The sequence below is a fragment of the Anoplopoma fimbria genome, chromosome 21 (assembly GCF_027596085.1).
Source record: "Anoplopoma fimbria isolate UVic2021 breed Golden Eagle Sablefish chromosome 21, Afim_UVic_2022, whole genome shotgun sequence".
NCBI lineage: Eukaryota > Metazoa > Chordata > Actinopteri > Perciformes > Anoplopomatidae > Anoplopoma > Anoplopoma fimbria.
The window spans coordinates 17,331,598-17,352,394 of NC_072469.1; the positions used below are offsets into that span (position 1 = coordinate 17,331,598).

General features: G+C 41.1%; 3 protein-coding genes across 4 annotated transcripts in view; 1 reads left to right on the top strand and 2 right to left on the bottom strand.

Moving 5' to 3' along the window:
- Positions 1 to 94: 94 nt before the first annotated feature.
- psme1 (proteasome activator subunit 1) lies at positions 95 to 4,990 on the bottom strand. Its single transcript, XM_054622629.1, has 12 exons — positions 4,910 to 4,990; positions 4,734 to 4,779; positions 4,412 to 4,444; positions 4,241 to 4,303; positions 4,004 to 4,105; positions 2,856 to 2,922; positions 2,557 to 2,654; positions 2,320 to 2,388; positions 2,135 to 2,202; positions 1,258 to 1,312; positions 939 to 1,025; positions 95 to 308 (listed from the first exon to the last, which is right to left on the bottom strand). Exons 2-12 carry the CDS (start codon positions 4,770 to 4,772, stop codon positions 228 to 230), a joined length of 762 nt encoding a protein of 253 aa, XP_054478604.1. The 5' UTR covers positions 4,773 to 4,779; positions 4,910 to 4,990; the 3' UTR covers positions 95 to 227.
- A 3,908-nt stretch (positions 4,991 to 8,898) lies between these two features.
- LOC129110756 (phosphoenolpyruvate carboxykinase, cytosolic [GTP]-like) lies at positions 8,899 to 18,533 on the top strand. Its single transcript, XM_054622954.1, has 11 exons — positions 8,899 to 9,261; positions 12,388 to 12,600; positions 12,694 to 12,878; positions 13,650 to 13,720; positions 13,960 to 14,095; positions 14,202 to 14,389; positions 15,041 to 15,203; positions 15,297 to 15,512; positions 16,101 to 16,238; positions 16,600 to 16,695; positions 16,934 to 18,533. Exons 1-11 carry the CDS (start codon positions 9,230 to 9,232, stop codon positions 17,401 to 17,403), a joined length of 1,908 nt encoding a protein of 635 aa, XP_054478929.1. The 5' UTR covers positions 8,899 to 9,229; the 3' UTR covers positions 17,404 to 18,533.
- Positions 18,534 to 18,637: 104 nt separating this feature from the next.
- Positions 18,638 to 20,797, bottom strand: part of LOC129110758 (myelin-associated glycoprotein-like) — a 12,792-nt gene continuing 10,632 nt past the window's right edge. For both annotated transcript variants that reach the window (XM_054622957.1, XM_054622958.1), the window contains 5 exons: positions 19,937 to 20,242; positions 19,583 to 19,843; positions 19,401 to 19,479; positions 19,285 to 19,324; positions 18,638 to 19,186 (listed from right to left, as the gene is read on the bottom strand). In XM_054622957.1, the coding sequence (XP_054478932.1) occupies positions 18,962 to 19,186; positions 19,285 to 19,324; positions 19,401 to 19,479; positions 19,583 to 19,843; positions 19,937 to 20,242 (911 nt within the window). In that variant the 3' untranslated portion in view covers positions 18,638 to 18,961. The remainder of the gene's footprint in view (positions 19,187 to 19,284; positions 19,325 to 19,400; positions 19,480 to 19,582; positions 19,844 to 19,936; positions 20,243 to 20,797) is intronic.

Sequence of the window (20,797 nt, forward strand, 5' to 3'; positions counted from 1 at the left end):
AATAAGAATATAATGAATACATTCATTGTAGGCAAATATTGGTCTAAAACCAGATTTTAAATTCCCATTGTGACAAAAAAACAACAACAGAGAGTTATCCGAGTGACCTTGCTTTATTGTGTAATTTGATACCAAAATGAATGAACGCATGTCAGAACAGGTGTTTAGTTACTTTAGCGTCATATTATAGTAGTTGTATCTTGTAAGCCGGTGAGCCTGCTCTAGTCTCAATAGATGAGAGCTTTGCCGGATCCTCTGGGCTTCTTGATCTTGTCATAGTTCTTGGTAATGACGTCAAACAGCACAGCCTGCAGAGAGAGAGAGAGAGAGAGAGAGAGAGAGATACAGAAAGACATCAGTGGATATGTAGTGCGAGAAAGATTTAAGGAGGATCGACAGCATGTGAGAGACATAAAGGTCAGAGGCAGTGATAAGAGACAAAGAGAATCCCAGATCCAGAGCCGTTATTGTGTGTAACAGCTCCTTTCATCATCACCTGTAGTGCTTTATTCATTAACAGCATCAAACACAGGAGGACAATAGACAGAGTAAGAAGACAACAGTGATTAATGGATAGGAGATGGAACGCTAATCAATTTAACACAAGCACAGCAATTACTTTAATTACCCTCCTATTAAGAAGGAATGGATTCCATTTAGGCACCGTCCCTGCTGCTGGGACACGACTGGAATATTTTATAGATGTGTGGATAGTTGTATTCAAAGTAGGGTGCATGATTGCAACAGATGGTAAATTAATTTTGATGCATGTGATTTACAATATCCAGGTGACATGTCACCGGGCTGCAAACATTTCAATTTAAATCTGTTGTGTGTTTACAGTTTTTATACAATCTGATTTTTAACCATTTTCAGATTCTTCTACACAATCTCATGTGAAATACAATGGTTTTAAAAATGTGTCTTATGTGTCTTACATATGTGCAGCAGATGTCCAAGATCACAAGGCGGAGTTCACAGTACTGATACTGGTCCAGCTCGTGAACCAGCTGTCGGTAGTCTCCCTGCAGAAGGAAGCACACAGCACAGTTTATATGCAGAAGCATACCGTACATCGAGCATGTTCCTATTTATCCGGGACAGAACACTGTCATAATAACTCATTACTTTACACACAAATACAGCAGACGGTGTGCAGGTGGCACAAAATGAACACTCATCACTGAGTACACGGAAACACACATACATGTGTTACAATGAACCAGTCTGACAACATACACAACATAAAATTCTTACCACGTGGGATTGTCTGGAGGCTTTGGCCACAGCATCACCTCTCTCATTGTAATATCTAACAAACAGAGGGAAGAAAACTTACTCATAATTCCTTTATTACAATCATCAACAAGATATATTCCTGTCTAATCATCTTTAATATCAGTGAGTGTCCCATTATGATTAAATCCAGATTGTGACTATAACTGAACAGCAGACACTGTGAATGCTAATTGCTAAACTACTGTTGAGCTAAATGCTTAAATGCAAAATATAAAAAATATAAAATGTAATGAAGTCAGTAAGCTTGCTCAGTAATGTCTGTTACACTGTAATATTTACCTTTAGTTTGCTAACATGAACTAATATTAGCCACCATAAGCTAGCAGGTGTACTGAATTGAGCTACAGTGTGCTTTCTTGGTTATTAATTCAATTTTTAATTTGTGAGTGGAATATTGTTTTATTTATTAACATAAAAGTAACAGTTTTGCTTTAAAATGAAAGGGTTCTTTCATATCACACTGATGCATAAACTCAATACACAGATTTCCCTGAAAGAAGATGTAATGGTCAAAATTTCGAAAGGCCTTGTAGCCCTTATAAAAAGGTGTCTTCAGATATTGTGACTACTTGTGTCTATGTTCAGAACAGTCCATGATTGGCTAACAGCTGTCTGACACTTGTGTTTTGTTTCACCTATTTGGGTTGATCTCAGCAAATTACTAACATGACAAATGCAAGCTGAACAGACAACCAGCCAACTGACAACAGCTGTGTCGTGTGGACGCGTTGATGTAAAAAATAAAGCATTATGTTAGTGTGACTGCATATTTTGTTTATATTTCTAATAAAACAAATCTATCACAAGCTAGCAGCGTAGGTGTGGGCGCTCTTACTTTGCAATCTGAGTTTGGAACCCCTCGATCTTGGTGCGTGTGTTGGTCAGCAGCTCAAACACTTTCTCCTGTTGGACAAACAAACATGATTAACCTAACTGGATACACTTCACACGAAACATGAACCAAAACATTTTAGAAGAGAATCATTCTGCTGCTTCACCAAACCATCATCAGCTACCAACCTGGACAGCCACTCCAAAGTTGTTACCGTCTTCAATTTTAGGGATTTGGAGCTGCACCCACATTGACACCTGCCAAGGAAATTTGAAATTATTAATATCTAGTGTGCTATGTGAGTTTGTCCTAATTTTCACAGTTAGTCCTGTTATTAAAGCTACAATACACACACACTCAAGAACATAAAGCTAGTGACCACACTTAGATGGATTTATTGGTATAAAAGGAAGAGACTGACTGACCATGTTGAGCTTCTCCTTCAGTGTCTGGATCTGAGGCTTCACCTTCTGCAGGAGACTCTCTACTCGCTCGTTGGTGCAGATGGGGCCACAAGGAGGCCCTGGTGGACCAAAGAAATTAATTTAAAAAAATTCAGCAAACATTTCTTCAATCAGTCACAATATCAAAACATTCATGTCAGTAGCAAACCTTCACCTCATAACAAATATGTTCATGAACAGCACACTTCAAACAAAGAGGAATAAAAACAGTGATATTCTTGTTTAATAGTGACTGCATTATGTCTATTCATCATTTCTACCTGAATCTTCATCCTCTTTATCGCTGTCCTTGTCTTTTTTCCCCTCCTTCCCCTCCTTCTCCTCCTTCTGCAACGTAAGAACAGAAGGCAGCAGGTCAGAGAGTTTTCGCTGCCTATTAATCTCTTAAGACAGCTCTCCCACATGCTTTTTTTTTCTGTGGCTAAATGAAGATGTCAAAAGCTGGATCTTTTTCTTTGTATAAGAAATGGTAACCTAGTTCCAGCAGTCCCACAACGCTTATGAACACAGCCTCAGGTTTGTTCCCCTGAGCTGCTGTATGATCCCAAACACACCTTCAACCCCCTTTTTCCTTGACATAGAGCTACTGACATTGGCAGCTTTGCACTTTTTCCTCCTCTAAATCAGTGTGTGCAATATGAGACAATGCTAAAATATAGGGGGCATCAGTATAAATTAGGAATGCTGTAAAAGGTGAAAACAATTCTTATGCTTTAGTGACTCTTTGCTTTCATATTCGAGTCAACGATCGTTTTGTGCTGCACAGAGCACCTGCAGGATACTTCTATCCCGTTAATGGGAATTATTTTCAGTATTAGTCGAATAAAAAAATCTGAATATGATTTAAACCCAAATAAAACGCATAATTCAGGTTAAATTTAGATTATTACCTTTTTACTCACCCAACATAAAAGGACCACTCACTGCCAATTTGCAAAGCAGTCCTTGGAAATCAAACAGTGGTTGGTAGCCGTGGTAACAGATGACTAAGTGTTGTGCCTTGATATTATATCAAGCGCTTAATATAAATCCTTGACTGAGGATCCCATTTGAGAGGCTTTATGCAGCGCTCCTGAAGAAATTCAATGGTTAAGAAAATAAAATACTTACCTGAGACTCCTCATTGTGAAGCCAATGACATTTATATAATATGGCACTGGTATTTACTTTCCATTCAACATCTTAAAGCCTCTGAAATGTTCAAAATTTAGTGTTTGCCTCTTAACAAATTGCAGATAATTGCAAATTCAACCTAGTGACAATTATTGTACTCAAATAGAGATTTCTTAACACTCAGATGCTTAAATGTATTTGGACTGCTTCCCACAAGCATGCTCCCTCAGTTAAAGTTGAATATATATTCTTTTTCAGACAATAAAGCCTCAGTAATACTGAGCGTGGCACACACCTCCTCTTTCTTCTTGCGTTTGGCCTCCTCTTTAGCTGGGTCAGGTATCGGGATGTCCAGCGGAGCCTTCAGGGATGCCAGGTTATCACAGCTGAAAGATGTCTGGCAGAAAATAACATAAATGTCCTGTTTGCTTTTGTCCACTTTTCAGAGACTGACATACTCTGAAACAATCAATTATGGGGATTTGGTCTCAACAAACATCATTGTAAAAAAACTTGTATTGTGCATCGATACCTTCAACAGCATCTGCAGCTCTTCCATCTTCAGAGGGAATAATTTGAACACCAAGTCCTCCGCCTGTTGTGTTAAAAAAACAAAAACATTATGTAACACTGTTCATATCAATGTGACGAAGATACATTCATTGGACAGTTGGGAGAGGTTTGTGAATATTGGATTAATCACCTCTTTGGTGAGTTTTTGGTTGAAATCATCCACCTGCAATGAAGAGATCACATGATTCAGTTCTGATCACTTTGCTCTTTGTTTTTTATCAGTGTATCTATATGAAGGATATTTAGTGAAAGAGCTGCTCACACGTCTCAACAGGCCGTTGAACACCTGACAGCTCACCTCACCTGCTGTCTGTCTAGTCATCAGAATAAACACTGATCTGACCTGTCTCACCTGTCAGCGTCACCCAAGAGTGTGACCCAAGTGTTTTCAAAATGTCGGTAACAAACATATAGCACTTGATTAATAATGCTCGCAGAAAACTCGAGCTCACCTGTTTCTTCGAGTCGAAACGAATATCCAGAGACGCCATATCGCCTCTGTTGACAACAAATGTAGTTGATTAAGTTAGCTGGAGCGTTTACACTTCAACAACGCCGCGATAAAGAGAATAACAAGCTGGTATTTGTGTGTAATTCGATGCCGTGCACGACACTGCACAATACTCACAGTTAGTCAGCATAAAAAAACGAAAATGAAAGTAGGTTTGGACAGTTCCGTACTTTACTCACTTGATCCTGTTGCATTCTGGGACTTTTAGTTTCAAGGAAGCTTTGGCATTTCCCGTAAGAAATGGGAGCGGGGATGAAAAAGTATAATTATGGGTGTCTCTTTTTTTTTTATTATTAATAATAACACGTAAGAGTTCATATATATAAAGCAGTAAAATAAATACATTTCACTGCAGTAACGTATTTGGAAAAATGTATAATGAAATGAAATAGACAAATACAACTGAAAACAAGGACAGCAGGTAGAATAAGGGAGGCAAAAACAGGTTACTACTATGTACACGTATAAATATATATATACAAAATATGTATACGAACATAAAACACAATGACAATGAAATGGAGGTTATAGTGCAAAATGGATCTACTGAATATATCAACCCATCCTAAGGAGCAGTTTTGCTTGAGTAGTGTGCACAAATACAGTTTCTATTATCTTATTAAACCCTCTTCTACAAGTGATCACATACTGTATATTGCAATGGTTCTCATTACCATTTCATAACGTTTCTTTTTTCTGTTCTCAGTGTGTCCACTAGGTGATGCTACTGTTCTAAATTGAGTAAATAATAGTTCTCTGTGGCATTAACAGCATCAGAGTAAACCTGTGAGGTCATGTCAAAAATCTAAATCCTTTGCTTATTTAAAAGGGTATATGACCCATAAGCCTCAACGACACAAAGATTCTTCTGTAAAATATACATATTGAAAAGTATTCAACTGTAAATTGCTATGTAGCTTTTCTGAGTTAAAGTATTAAATATTGATGTAAAGACACATATCCATGGTCTTTGCAATGAAACAATCCCAATAGCAGGAGAGCACCACTTTATCACAGTACGGATCAGCGTAAACCTGAGGCCAAAATGTGTATGCTATTGCGACCAGTATTTCAGGAATCAGCTGTTGTACATCTGCTCTTTCATCAGGAGCGGTGTGGACAGAGCTGGGGGTCGACCCAGTCAGGTTAAAGCCTGAAACAAATACAGGATCCTGAGTGGGCAGAAAAGAAGGCCGAGCCTCCCATTGTGACCACAAACAGTGCCAAAGTCATCCGCACCACTACATGCCACCATTATGCCAACATACTCTGTGTTGTACCGGATTCAGACTATGTACTCTGTACTGTGTAGTACCACACAGTGAAACACAAATAATACATCACTCATCAGGCAATGGAGAAGTTGGATCCAAAGGGCGAAGGTTGCAATTGTTTACGGTTCCAGCACCATTAGTTATTGATTCTTTGATTTGATTGAGTGAGTGATTAAAACTCAGTGCAGCGTGTTATTCTGTACAGGGAGGCTGTTGAGAAATATTGAGGACAAAGGTCGTCTATATGAACAAAAGTGGGCAGAGAGAGATGGGAGGAGGTAGAAACGGGGGGAGAACTTTAAGATCTGTGACCTTGTCAGGAAATAATCTTTTGTACAGCGGGACTTCAACAGCCCCCTCCACAGATACAATATGACCATATAAACGTTGCGACTCAATTGTGTTGAAATGTAAACTATCTCAACATACAGTTTATCACTCAACGGCATATTACACTTCTTTTATATTACTATATATCATATTTGAATATTTTTCGTTCAGCATGGGCCGAAATCTGTTGTAAGTTGCTTGTTACGCAAAACAGGCCGCTAAATGAATGTACTATATAATGTTAAGTTTCTGTGCTGCAATTTCATCTTTCAGACACACAGGAAGAAAACTTAATTAATATTCCTGAGTAAGATCCAAATGGTTGTAGCAAGACACAGCTTGTTAAAAAAAACAGCTTGCATTGCACAACACTGATTAAGAATTGCAAATAAACCTTATATGACCTTTGGAAATAGCTGATGGGGAAATGTTTAAATTTTGCTGTGAAAAACAAAAATTCAAGGACACATGGTCACGGTCAGCATTTTATCATATATAGTAGTCTTAAGACTCTACTTTATGCCCTGGTAAAATCTGTTTCTCATTGCAAATCAGTCAAAAAAGAGAAATCAAAATCATTGTCTGCCTTTCTTTTAATGTGTGTCATTTTGATTGTTCTAGACTGTTTAATTGTGGCGGTTGGCCTCTAAAATCAGGGTGAACCATCTTCATAGGATGAGACTTAACCTCAAATAGCAACAGAAGTGTTGCTATTTCTCACGGTGACTTTTGACAAACAGATACGATTTCTAAAGGCCGAAGTCCCAGCTGTGTGGCTAAATGATTAAAGCATGTCACAGCTTCTTGTAGTTTTTGCCAGTTGCTGCATTGTTGAATGTTCCCTTTTCAAAACCATGGACTGCAGTTGTGGCTGTATAGCATGTAGGCATTCATTCATTGTGAATAAGTGTGTGTGTGTGTGTGTGTGTGTGTGTGTGTGTGTGTGTGTGTGTGTGTGTATGTGTATGTGTGTGTGTGTGTGTGTGTATGTGTTCTCCATGTGCGTGTGTGTGTGTTCTCCATGTGCGTGTTCTCCATGTGCTTTGGGCCCTCTGTGGTTGGCTGCTGACTCTGCAGGCCCTAACAGAGACCATGAGACACGAGGGCTTAAGTTTCCCTCTTTATCTCATATCTACAGTATATTCCCATGTCCAGCCCCCACCCCTTCACTCCCCTCTTGCCTACAGCTCGTACAGTACACCCCTCCCCCAGTGCACAGAGAGACACATTAACAGGAAACACACCATTTAAAAAATCTAGACGACCTGAACTGTTAATATAAAGAGGAATCCTCCAGCTGGCTCATGTCTAGAGGTCAGAGCTGTTTCACTCAGACAGCAGGCTTATCAGTGTTGTAAAAGTGATGATTACAATATTTTCCTAGATTGACTAAACTCTCAGTGGGCTTCTTTACAGGCTCTAGTGGCAGCAAAAGAGATCTGCTTGAAATCTGAGCTCCAGTCCTGAAACATTATGTAACACAATGTCCTAAATCGCAAAGTGTGTGTTTCATTTTGGTTTGAAGGAAGGGAAGATTTTCAGCTAAGTTTTGATTCTTTAAAAATGTACTTTTTTAAATTAGAGCTGAAACGAGTAGTTGAGTTATCATTTGACAGAAAATCAAGTGTTTTGTAGTACAGTATTTTATAATCACTTCTTCGATGCTTCCAGCTTTTCAAATGGGAGGTTTTGCAGCTTTTTTTTTTTTTTAAATCTTCTCTGATAAAGGAAAGTGTGCATCTTCAGGGTTCAAGCCATCAAGTAAACAAGCAACTGGAGCTCTGGGATATTGTGAGGGACATTCTTCAGTAATCGATGAATCATTAATCTGTCAATCAAAAAACTAATCAGCAGATTAATAGGTAATGGAGATATAAATAGGCCCAACATAAAAATGGCTTGGGACAACTTAAAATATACACTGAAAATCTGAATACCTTATTGATCCCCGGGGAGAAATTTGTACATTACCAGAACATGATCATGGTCAAAATTGTATATTATAAGCAAGTTAAGATGCTATATCAATCCACCAAAAAATATACAAAGTGTGTGTGGAAAAAGACAGAAAGTGGGAGTTTTGTCACAAACAAAATCTTGTTCAGGGGTCACCAAAACCCGAGGCCTGGCCCTGAATGGACTGCAGGGTTAGACCATACAAAACTACAAAATACAAAACCAGAACATTAACTTGTAACTTGTACAAGGCAGTGTTAAGGTAGATTGCCCCAAACAACTAAAACCTGTATTAAACTCGTCTATCTCGTTACAGTCAGTATCCATGGAGATGGGTCGTGTGCGATCTGTTTCTCCTATTTCCGGGTTTGTGCCCCTGCGCTAGTTTTTCGGCGGTTGTTGTTTGTGCGGGGCTCTCTTGTGTCTGTCGGGAGGGGCAACCGGCCGATAGGTCCGTATAGTTCGGAGGAGGGGAAACACAACAATATGGACACAACCTCCGAAGAAGAAGAAGTAAACTACATCTGTGCTGTGGACGCGGACGCGCCTCCTCGGCGTTGATAGGAGGAGATCTCTGCGGCGCCCTCTTCACGTTTGAAAGCAGTGAGGCGTTCGCGGACACTCCGGGAAAAGTTATCTGTACACAGTGTGTGCGTGTACCAGGACGGCTGCTAGTTCACTGGTTACACCAAGGGCTATCCGTGTGGATGTCCACGTTGAACAAAGTGCAAGGTCCCCTCAGAGCTCAGATACGAGCTGCGACCAGCTCCAGACAGCACCGCTCCTCTCTCCGCCTCTGCAGAGCACTCAGATGTGCCTTTGCTTTTTTGCACTTTCATTTTTTATAAGCTAGTTTTTTTTTATTATTAGAGCGAACATGTCGTGCCTGTTGCTGGGAGTATTACGAAGGTGAGTAACTGGGACTTTGTCTTTTTTGGGGGGATTTAAAATTAGTTTTAGCTTCGTGAGCAATATGTGTCATTGTACTTAAGCTCGTGTTAAGAGAGTATCATTGGGCTGGGTGTTTCAGAATAGTTCAGAGTGCACAAAATGGCTATATTATATTAAAAAACAACTAAATATGCAGTTAAAATGCACTTTTTTTTCAGGCTTACAACTGAAATCGCCTCCATTTGGACCATTTAACACAACAGTGAATAATAATACTTGATTTATAGATACTTTTCCAATGAGATGACACCTTGGGCTTTAAGGATTATCTTATCTCTTATCTCTTATTCCAGGATTCTTAAATCTTCATTCGCTTTCCTGTCTCCTGCCGGAAACTTGTCCGACCTGATCTCGGTGCCCAGCCTAAAGGCGGATGTCATTGAGCAAGGAGTTGTAGCTTTAACATAACGCCACTCCACTCTTAGATCTGATTTAGAAAAAAAAAAAAAAAAAAAAAAAAAAGGCTGTCTTTCTGCATTCCCTCTCTTCACCACTTTCCCCCTCCAGGCTTGTTGATGACACCCCATCACACAGGGACTCTGGAGTCAATGTGAGCACCCAGTGGTCTGTTATTTTGTCATTAAGGATGCACGTGAGCGAGACACTGACCCCTCTTAGGGCATGTGAATAGTTAAAGTCTTCTGTCCTCTGTTTGCCTGAATGTCCTGGAGTATGTTCCTTGTGTGTGTGTGTGTGTGTGTGTGTGTGTGTGTGTGTGTGTGTGTGTGTGTGTGTGTGTGTGTGTGTGTGTTGTGTGTGTGTTTTAACCTGGTACTCGCTGTACTATGTGTGAAGTATTGAGCATGTGTGCATGCTTTAAGTGGTACTCTGCTTGTCTCTGGCTCTTTTTTGCAGACTGTGCCCTAGAGAGGCCGTTGACCAGGAACAGCGAGAAGGGGGAGTGTAGGCGTGATGGGTTGTGTTGAGTGAGGATTGGCCTGTTGATTTGGAGGTGTGTTAGGAGGAAGAGTTGCCCAGCTGGAAGCTAGAGACAGCCAGGGGAACAGATACCAGATCTAACTAATCTATCCATTGATCCTTCTTTGTTCTCCCTCTGGACAACGTCCATTATTTCAGACTCTGCACCCCATTAAAATAGAGACTGATGCTCCATCTTTAATGCCGCAGAGTAGTCACATCTTTATTCTTTCCTTAAAAGCTAATGTCTGGATGAATCTATGTTACATTTAGAAAACGTAGGGATGCTTGTTCTTATTAGGTACGGGGGATGGGGTGAGGAAATGGGGGAGGCAGTGACAAAAGCGTGAGAGGATGAATGGGTGGGTGGGGATGAACTGGGTGCAAAAGTCATCAGAGTCTGGAAATGAATCTAAACAATGCTGCTTATCCCGTCCCACTGCTTTCATCTCTGATCCTAGCTCTTGTTTCAACAAAAATGTATTTAAAATTCAGTCCAACTCATTATGTTTCCTTATCCTAATCGCATCAACGTTAATATGTTAACACTCAGCGCCCCCCAAATGGTTGAAGTAGTTAGTGGCACCACAGAGTGGATTATTGGAAGCATAGCTAATTGATTTGGGGACAAGAGAAGTCCTGTGGAGTTGAGTCATTTATTATCACAGATGGGAATGACAAGGTGCCTTTCATTCTGTGGCTAAAGGTCGATCTAGGATACTGAGATGATACAGTAACGCTAGTGTTCTTTAGATCCCCTTAAAATCATCAATCTTCTGTTCAGATCAATTTAACAAAGTCTAAAGATAATCTGAAATCCGGCCACACGTCAGCCATGTTTCTGATCATTTTGTAATTCCATCTTTACAACCGAGGTCACAGTGGGGCATGCATGTCTCCCCTATCTTTCTTTGACGACTACCTAAGCCACAACCATCCCCAAATTATTGTCAAGACAACAAAATTCAAGATCGTTCTCAATAAATGATGAATTCAGCTGCCAATCTGTCTCTTGCTGTATGTCGAGCTTGCACAAACTGGAATCTGTTCATGATTAATTGCTCCCACATCAATGGTTAAACAGGGTACAGGTCACCTGATCTGAAGGAGTTTGAACCCTGAGGTTGGCATCAGACAGCTCTTTGCCCTGTCAAGCTGCACGTTATCGTCTCCCTCACTGCGAGCCTCTCTCTGTTCCTGCTGCCCTTTGTACGCCAACCAGATTTGCTTGTGTGTCTGCATACACAGGTTGACGCGTGTCAGGGTGCACGTGATGCACGTATAATGGTGCACTCAGTGCAGCCAATCGAGAGGCGCGTGCCAGCACTTGACGGGACGACCCCATTGTCTTTGGGAAAAAAAAAAAAGTAGAACAGTGTGATTTGTATTCCCATTCAAGTAAGCCATTGATGTCGGCCAATTAATGGTTGAAAATAGTTTTAATAACATGGGCTAAAATGCTTATTTGCAGGGCTTTTTTTTTCAAATTTTTAAAGAGGTCATCTGGGGTCATCCACATTGTCCACAGCCAGACAATGGATTAGACGATGTGTGTGTGTGCGCTTTGTTTTCTAACGTGGACAGACAGGAGACGCACACACGGGCGTGTGTTTTAACAGCTTGCATATCCACTGCCCCCTCAGTGGCTGGTGTTTGTGAATATCATGCTAATCTCAAACAATAGGCCGGACCCCCGCATGCCTCCCTTTATGTGGAGAAGACTGTTTGAGGCTCCACAGTTGTACTAATAACTGCAGCAAAGTCAAAATTACTACTGTACTAACTCCAATTTGGGTTCGGGTTAAAAGTGTTACCTCACGCTCTTGCAACTCCATCAGAAGCTGTTGGAAGACATATCAAAGTTAAAATCGAACAGCAGTGAATAATGATGTGAACAATCTCAATGATAATGCAGACCCAGTTCTATCTGGAGCCAAATTAACCTAACAATGGACTGAACCTAAACCAAGTGTCTTCACTTTGTTGACACCAATGACTTACACATGACAAGTCCAACAAATGCTGTTGTTCATGTTCTCGTCATCTCAAAAAATGGCATGCTGTATTTTTATGCTTAGGATTAAACTGTACGTTGCATCGATGTAGTTTGAATGTCCGTAGGTCACATGTTAATGAATGATTACTTAAATGCCCGATCTCTTTCAGACATGGTGGTGTTGGGGCGAGTGTCGGGGTTCGGTCTCTGGCCTCCATCCCCTCGCTGCCCCCGGCGGTGGCTGAGTTTGTGAAGGGAGCGGTGGATGAGTGTAAACCTGCCGGTGTACATGTGGTGACGGGGACGCCGCAGGAAACTGCCAACATCCTGGCAGGTTTGGAGAAGGAGGGGATGGTCAAGAGGCTTCACAAATATGATAACTGGTAAGGGCTTTAAATTCTGTGTCCTTGCACACACACACACACACACAAATACATTATTTTGCATCATGCTTTGATTCCTGCTCCGTTTTGCAGTTGGTTGGCACGTACAGACCCAAAGGACGTGGCTCGGGTGGAAAGCAAGACTGTGATTGTGACCAAGAGCCAGAGGGACACCATCCCCATCCCTGCTGGAGGGGCCAAGAGCCAGCTGGGCAGCTGGATGAGCGAGTCTGACTGGCAGACAGCCAGACAGGAGCGTTTCCCGGGCTGCATGGCAGGTACGTGGGTGCATTGAAACAACATGTTTGTCCCTTGTTGCCATAATATGTGTGTTTTCAACATCTCTTTAAAACTTTCAAAGTTTTTGAATGGTAATAATTTAATCTGAACATGTGTGAATTAGAGTTGCTTCAATAACAGAATCGGAAATGCCTCTGATTTAACCTAGAAAAACGTCTAACGTTAGCCCGAGCTAAGTGGTTTGTACTGGAAATTCCACAAAATGCGCCGTGTACAATGTGCAAGGCTTTAGTTTGTGTATTTGTTCATCTTTTACAAAGCGTTTAAACTGAGCCAGGCCAGAAAAACAAATATAGCAATCCTATCACATCCATACAGGGTTAAGTGGTATACAGCTGTTAAAAATAATAATATTAGATTTTTGTTTTTAACACACTGGTATCAGCCCTGTGCATGGTATCGGCAGATACAAATGTTCAGGTATCGGAATCAAGAAGGAAAAAAGTAGTATTTGAACATTTGTAGTGTGAATTTTTGACGTCTAACAAATACTGTGTTTACATCCTTGTTTATTCACCAGCTGTCTGCCGAAGTTGGTATATTGCTGCGTTTTTTTGCAAGTTACCCCATGTTGCCCAAGTCTTGGTGCATGTTACAAATAAAACGGGGAGGCGCTCGTATAACCATTGTTCCACAATGCTACTAGTGGTTAAAAACTCCACAGGGTACAGTTTGAGTACCCTATATTACATAGCGGAAAATAAACTGTACCAATGTGTTGTACCTGCTTCTTTGTGTCCTCTCTTCAGGGCGGACCATGTATGTGATTCCCTTCAGTATGGGTCCTGTAGGCTCGCCTCTGACTAAATATGGAGTCCAGGTACTGACTGTGCTCCTCCACACTTTATACTCATGGAAAACAAGCGTGTAATAAAGCAATAAGCCTGCTGTGTTGTAGCTATAAAGGCTTTGCTGGGTTGCTATAAATTGCCATGATTTATTATAGTAATTTGTTCCGCAGTATATTCTAATCAATTGCTGTAGCACTTTATGGTTTTATTATTTACGGAATGTTGCAGGTTGTAGATCAGGATGATAAAAATGTTGTTCTGTTTGAAGGTGACAGACTCGCCATACGTCGTGGCCAGTATGGGGATCATGACTCGTATGGGCACACCTGTGCTGAACAAACTGTACGAAGGGGCGGAGTTTGTCAGCTGTCAGCACTCTCTGGGACGACCTTTACCACTCAAAGGTACACATTCTAAGAGCATGAAAACAAGTTGTTTCAGTGCTTCTTATTGCTTTAAAACATACAAGTTCTTACAAATCCCCCCTCTCTGGTATTTCCCTCTTTGCAGCCCCTCTAGTCAACTCGTGGCCCTGTAACCCAGAGAAGGTGCTGATATCTCACCTGCCAGACTCCAGGCAGATCATGTCCTTCGGCAGTGGCTACGGAGGGAACTCTCTCCTGGGGAAGAAGTGCTTTGCCCTCCGCATCGCCTCGCGCATCGCCAAGGACGAAGGCTGGCTGGCCGAACACATGCTGGTGAGTGTGAGACATTGCTGCCTAAAGCCTGCGCATCGTGCTTCAGGCATAACCAAAGTAAAGGACGAATGAGATGCTCTTTTGTTTCTGACAAAAGTGCCTTGCTCTAATTTATGCAAAGAATCAAGATGCATGCTGTAAAATGTGTCAGCCATCTTTATAAACGCAGTTCTTATAAATTATGATAATTTGAGAAATGCAAACATGTTTTTGATTGATCAATCAAATTATAAGCAAACATACTAGTAAACAATTTAATCATAAATAATAGGCTTTTTATTAAATATTATTACAGGAGAAAATGTGAAAATGAAATGAATGGTCCCAACAAAAAGTCAAAATCTGCAGGCCAGTATCAACATTGCATCCTGTGATGGGATTTACTTTTGGTCATAAATATACATTTTGCCAGTATTAAATGATTACTGTTATTACATAACTACCTCATTCTGCTGTAGCATAAGAAGGATTCCTACAGTAACAGAATACATTAAATAGTAAAATAACATTTCAGCATATCGTTGTTTATATTTTAGACTAATGTAGATGATGGACTTTCATTCGAAAAGTGCTTGGCCAGGATGTCAGAGTGATGAGTATTCATGAAAAGGAGAAGTAATAATGATAATCAGCACTCTCTCTCCTCCTCAGATTCTGGGTATTACCAACCCTCAGGGAGTGAAGCGCTACGTGGCGGCGGCCTTCCCCAGTGCCTGTGGTAAAACCAACCTGGCCATGATGAAACCAGCTCTGCCAGGCTGGAAGGTTGAGTGTGTGGGCGACGACATCGCGTGGATGAAGTTCGACAGCCAAGGTGAGAGGGGGGGAGGAAGTCTCACGCACGTAGAATCACTGTCGTAGGTGTTGAATCTACGAATGCTCATGTTACTCGTGTGTGTCCCTGAAGGTAAACTGAGGGCCATCAACCCGGAGAACGGTTTCTTCGGTGTGGCTCCCGGCACCTCGGACAAGACCAACCCCTACGCCATGGCCACCATCGGCAAAAACACGGTGTTCACCAACGTCGGTGAGACCAGCGATGGAGGAGTGTGGTGGGAGGGCCTCGACCCCCCCGCAGCCGGGGTCACGCTCACAGACTGGCACGGCAAAACATGGAAGCAAGGTAACAACGGCGCGGGCCGCCAAGGCTTTTATGAAGACATCAATCTAAAGTGTCCCGCTTGCAGTTCAGCAGTTCTAGAGAAGATGAATTGGTTTGACTCCTTTTGTTTCTAACGAACATGACTGCATACTTAGCAGTGTTACAGATTCATTTTAGCTTGAATCATGTGTTTATTTCATTGCCAACAAAGTTATAATTACTGTTAGGCTCCAAACAAAGCAGGCCTAGCTCATATAAAACTTTAAGAATAAGCTAACGACACACATTAGTTTACATTACCATCTCTTCCATCACAGACTCTCTGGATAAATCAAACTAATATGTAAAGTGAAACCTGAACAGCCATAGTGTATACAGTGCCATCTAGTGGTATGTTAAAGCAATGCAATCTATAGAAAATGGAGAGACCTGATGATCAGACACAGTATTATTATATTCCTTTATTGATCCCCATGGGGGAAATTCAAGGTATGTATGAACCATGATATTCACATGTAGATTATTACAAAATCCTTATTTTTTTTTTAAAGATTACTGTGACATTGAAGGTAGAATAAACTTTTTTTTTTCTGTTTGTATGAAAAATAGGAAGCTCGACTCCGTGTGCCCACCCCAATTCCCGCTTCTGTGCCCCGGCGGCTCAGTGTCCCATCATTGACCCCCAGTGGGAGAGTGAGGAGGGCGTCCCCATTGACGCCATCATCTTCGGTGGCAGGAGACCAGAAGGTTGGTGCTGCTCTCATTGAACTTCCAGAGTTTTCTCTCTCAATAGTCGCAGACTTTATTTGAAGGGCATTTCCATGTATGTTTTACCTTTCACATTAAGTTGTTAGTCTTCTGTGGTTTGACTGTCACAGAGGGAAGTCAGCCAAATTATCTTAAGTTCATCTGCAAGTCTCATTTACATTGTAACCACAAAAAGAAGCCTAGAAACACCCAAAATAAAACAGTGCTTGTGTTGTCTTCTTCTTTAACATATTACATGTTTGAGTCGTTACAGCTACACTTTATATTGCATATCAGCGTGAGAAGTCAAGCAACACACAAAAAGCTGTGCATTAAACGTGATACAATGTTGATGTTGTAGGAGTCCCTCTGGTGTACGAGTCTTTCAATTGGCAACACGGAGTCTTTATCGGAGCCTCCATGAGGTCTGAGGCCACGGCAGCTGCTGAACATAAAGGTACTGAAGCACACACCTGAGCTTCATGTGGTCTACATTTCTGTAAAATACATTTGTACTGATTTAAAGTTCTGATCTGGTTCACAATTTTTTTATAGTGACTGTTTTTTAGATATTATGTCATCACCTATGATATATCAGCCATTACAGGATTTTCCTACTGATGAGGTGTTTTAGGATGATAGCATAATAAGGATGTAACTAGTACTATCACTCAAGCCAATTCTTTATTCTTCAGGCAAGACGATCATGCACGACCCCTTCGCCATGCGGCCCTTCTTCGGTTACAACTTTGGCGACTACCTGGCTCACTGGCTGAGCATGCAGAGCCGAAAGGCGCCCACTCACCTGCCCAAGATCTTCCACGTCAACTGGTTCAGAAAGGACCCCGCGACCGGCTCCTTCCTCTGGCCAGGCTTCGGCGAGAACGCCCGCGCACTGGAGTGGATCTTCAGGCGCTGCAGCCGGGAGAGGGAGGACGAGGCGGCCAAGAAGAGCATTATCGGCTGGCTGCCAGAAGATGGAGCCATCGACACTAAAGGTCTGAGCAGCAGCGTGGACATGGGCGCCCTGTTCGACGTGCCCAAGTCCTTCTGGCAGAACGAGACGAAGGAGTTGAGAGCCTACTTCACCCAGCAAGTTGGAGCTGATCTGCCAGCTCAGGTGGAGGCTGAGCTGAAGGCACTGGAAGGCCGAGTGCACAATTAAAAATCCCACGGACCAGAAACAGGGAGGTAATCACTGATGACTCAGGATTCAGATCGTTAGGGTGCACTCGGGAGTCACTGGCTGGGTTTACATACACAGAGAACTTAGTTCTGCAACCACAGTTTGGGTTTTATCCATGTAAACATAAACACTGAGATTGGAGAAGCAGGTTTAGATTTCACTGTGGCTTAGAAACGTCCCCACTCCTCTTTGGGTTTCACAACAAAGGATATGTGCTGAAATGAAGGTTTAAGAGAGTTCAAGTACTCACTGCTCCGTCAAAGATGGTTTATGCAGTTTTTTGTTTTTTTTCAATCATCAGTTGAATTAAAAACTACGCCTCAAAAAGACCAATAGCTAGGCCAGTATTAACTTTCTCTGTGTGTGAAAACACAACCAGTGACTCTCGTCTTTCTCTTTTATGAAGAGATTTCTGTTAAGAACAATGATGTCAAAGATAAAAAGCTATTAATCTACAATGCAATAACTTTGGACATGACTTCCCACTAATAACACTGGTGAGAGAGACTGGTGGTTTGTCTCAACATGAAGGTTAGGTTTCTGTGTCGCTGTCAAACTTATCATATAGAGAAGCTAAAGTCACTACCTCTATTCACTCACAAGACCTGGCATGGTACTAAAGCACAATCAACACGGCCTTGTGGTGCCTTCGAGACGTTTAACAATACATCTGGGCTGCTAATGTTTACAGGCTGAAGCTCAAAGATCTTTTTTTGTACAGAGTTCTGACAAAATACGTTTTAACATATTTTTCTCATAAAAAGTTTAGGTTCATTTTAGCACCATATCCTTAAATACACTGTTGACTGGGTCTCAGGAAATGCCCTTTTTACTTTGAATTGAACTTTATATGCAATTGAATTTATATCAGAAGTCCATTAAGTGCTCAGAACATTGTAGAAGTCTTTTCAGAGGGGTTACCTATGCATAATTCATTTTGTGGCTTTTGTAATGTTTGTGATTAAGTTGTATGATTTCAGTTGATGTTTACACACAATATGTGAAATGTTGGACCAATAAATACGACTGAGATTAATAGGTATGTTTAGAAGTTGTATGCTATGGTTTTTATTTCAGTGCAATGATTAAATATCTACAAATGGGGAGAATGTGTCTCATGTTCATTTATGAAGCAATACAAATACAATTTGAATACAAAAGGGTATGCAAAAGATGTAAGAAATAGAATAGATCAGTAAATGAGATGAAACACGCCTTGTAGAAAATGTAAAGAAAGAAACTAAATTACAAACATTTTAAAAGTAAATATAATATTATAGTACATTGATAGGTGTGTACAGAGCTGTCTTTTAGAATAGTTCCATATTCAGAGCCTAAGGACCTATATTTCTCATCTCACAGGTGGCGTCATATGTCGGGTCTAAAAAAAAGAATTTCATCATGATTACTGGCTAAACTTTCAGAGCTGCAGTGTGTGGAGGTTTTGAGTTCCCCTTTAAATAACTGAAGATTGCATTTTCTCCTGTCTCTTTCAAACCGACTGATGAAACTTCTTGAAAAAGTATACAGACATCACTCATTGTTTCTTCACTTTAGCGTAGAGATCCTCGGGGACGTCATCAGTCTGTGTTGCGTTTTTCGCCATCTTGGACACTTTGACCTGTGTATACAGCGTGTCCTGATGCTCTCCACTGTCCTGCACCAAGGCTAAGGAGAGTTCAGGTCCACGCCTCGAGAAGTTAATCTCTCCGTAATGGATGTCCTCTTCTGGTACACTTGCTGTCTCTTCAACAGTCAGATTCTGCAAAAAGTAAATAAAGCGAACAGGAAGTGTTTTTAACCTTAAGCCGGAGCCTTCCAAGTACTTACAGAACTACACCAAGTTTTGTTTGTTCTCACCTGACTCTGTTGTGCAGTTTGATGTGTCGACTTTAAACACCTTGAAGACATAAGGGTAGGTTTAATATGCAGTGTGCCAAATGGTATTTAAGACACCTTTAATAAGTGATACTTACCAAACACAGACAACCAGGCCGATGAGTACGATGAGCCCAATGGTTCCTCCAACAACAGCAGCCAATTCTTGAAGGGTATCTTTGTCACAAGACAAGACAAAAAAAACACAAATAAAAGTGACTAAATGTAGACAATGTGGACATGTTACAATAAAGATGGAAGAAGTCCCTTTAATAGTTACCTTCAATAGTAATATGGACCTCTGATGATCTTTCATTACCAAGCCCATTGATGGCCACACAGTAATAAACTCCTCCATCAGTGACATTAAAGCTGTAAACGTCTCCTTCAGATACATTGACGGGTCCATCTTTGCTGTTCTTGAACCAGGTGAAGCTGCTGACGGGAGGATTGGCTCTGCTGGAGCAGGTCAGGTTCACCCAGCTACCTGCTGACACCCGACCTAATGGACTGATGGACGCAGAGGTGTCCTTGGGAGCGTCTGAGGAAAATGTGAGATTAACGTTACTCATCCAAAGCAGCTCACATCCTGTGAATAGTCGTGTTCTGACTGGATCCAATAACAAACACTTACATGAAACACTGAGAGTCTTTCTCTGCTCTGCTGTCTTGACATCTTTTCCTCCATTCACAGGATAACTGGCAGAACAGGTGATGTTTAATCCATCGTCTTTGTCTGACAGAGTGAAGTTCTTCTGGATTTTAGTTGTGAAGGTTCGATCTTTGTTTTCCTCTATAATGTTGTGAGGGTCTTGTTGGAGATTCCAGGTGAGTTTAGGAGGAGAGTGTGGACAGGGAGTGAGAGCTGAGCAGCTTATAGAGACAGACTCCTTCTCCTTCAGAACACCTGAGATCTCAATACTGGGACTTGGAGGAGAATCTGTGGTTTAAAAGCAAATACCCATTGTAAACTTAAAAACACAGCAACAATACTAAGAGTCTACAGCCATGCTAGCAGTAAACCTCTAGATTGACAGCAAAATATTGTACTTTTTCTCCACTAACAGCATTTGGCTTGTGTATAAAAACAAACGTGTTTGTTCAGGGCTTCTTGTCATTTTTCTGATGTTTCTGAGTTGTTAGCATTTCCATCAAAGAGACATTTCCCCTCTTTACTTCTCACATGGTTTCATTTCAATAATTGTTTCAGACTCCAAAGGCAAAAAGTCTCCACTATTTCACAATAATGCAAAGATTAGAAAGAAATTCAAGATATGAACACAGATATGTGTAGCAGAAATTTCTTTTTTTCTCCTTTCCTCTCCCATTAATCACCTCACGACCCCTCAGATTCATCTTGTGACCCTCTATAGAGTTAACATAAAATGTAAACTTTGACTAAGTAATGTAGATTTTGTCCATCACTGATGGTAAATGGTAAAACTAACTAAACTAAAGGGACTTCCCCTTTTTCAAGCGTTAAATGGAAAGGTCT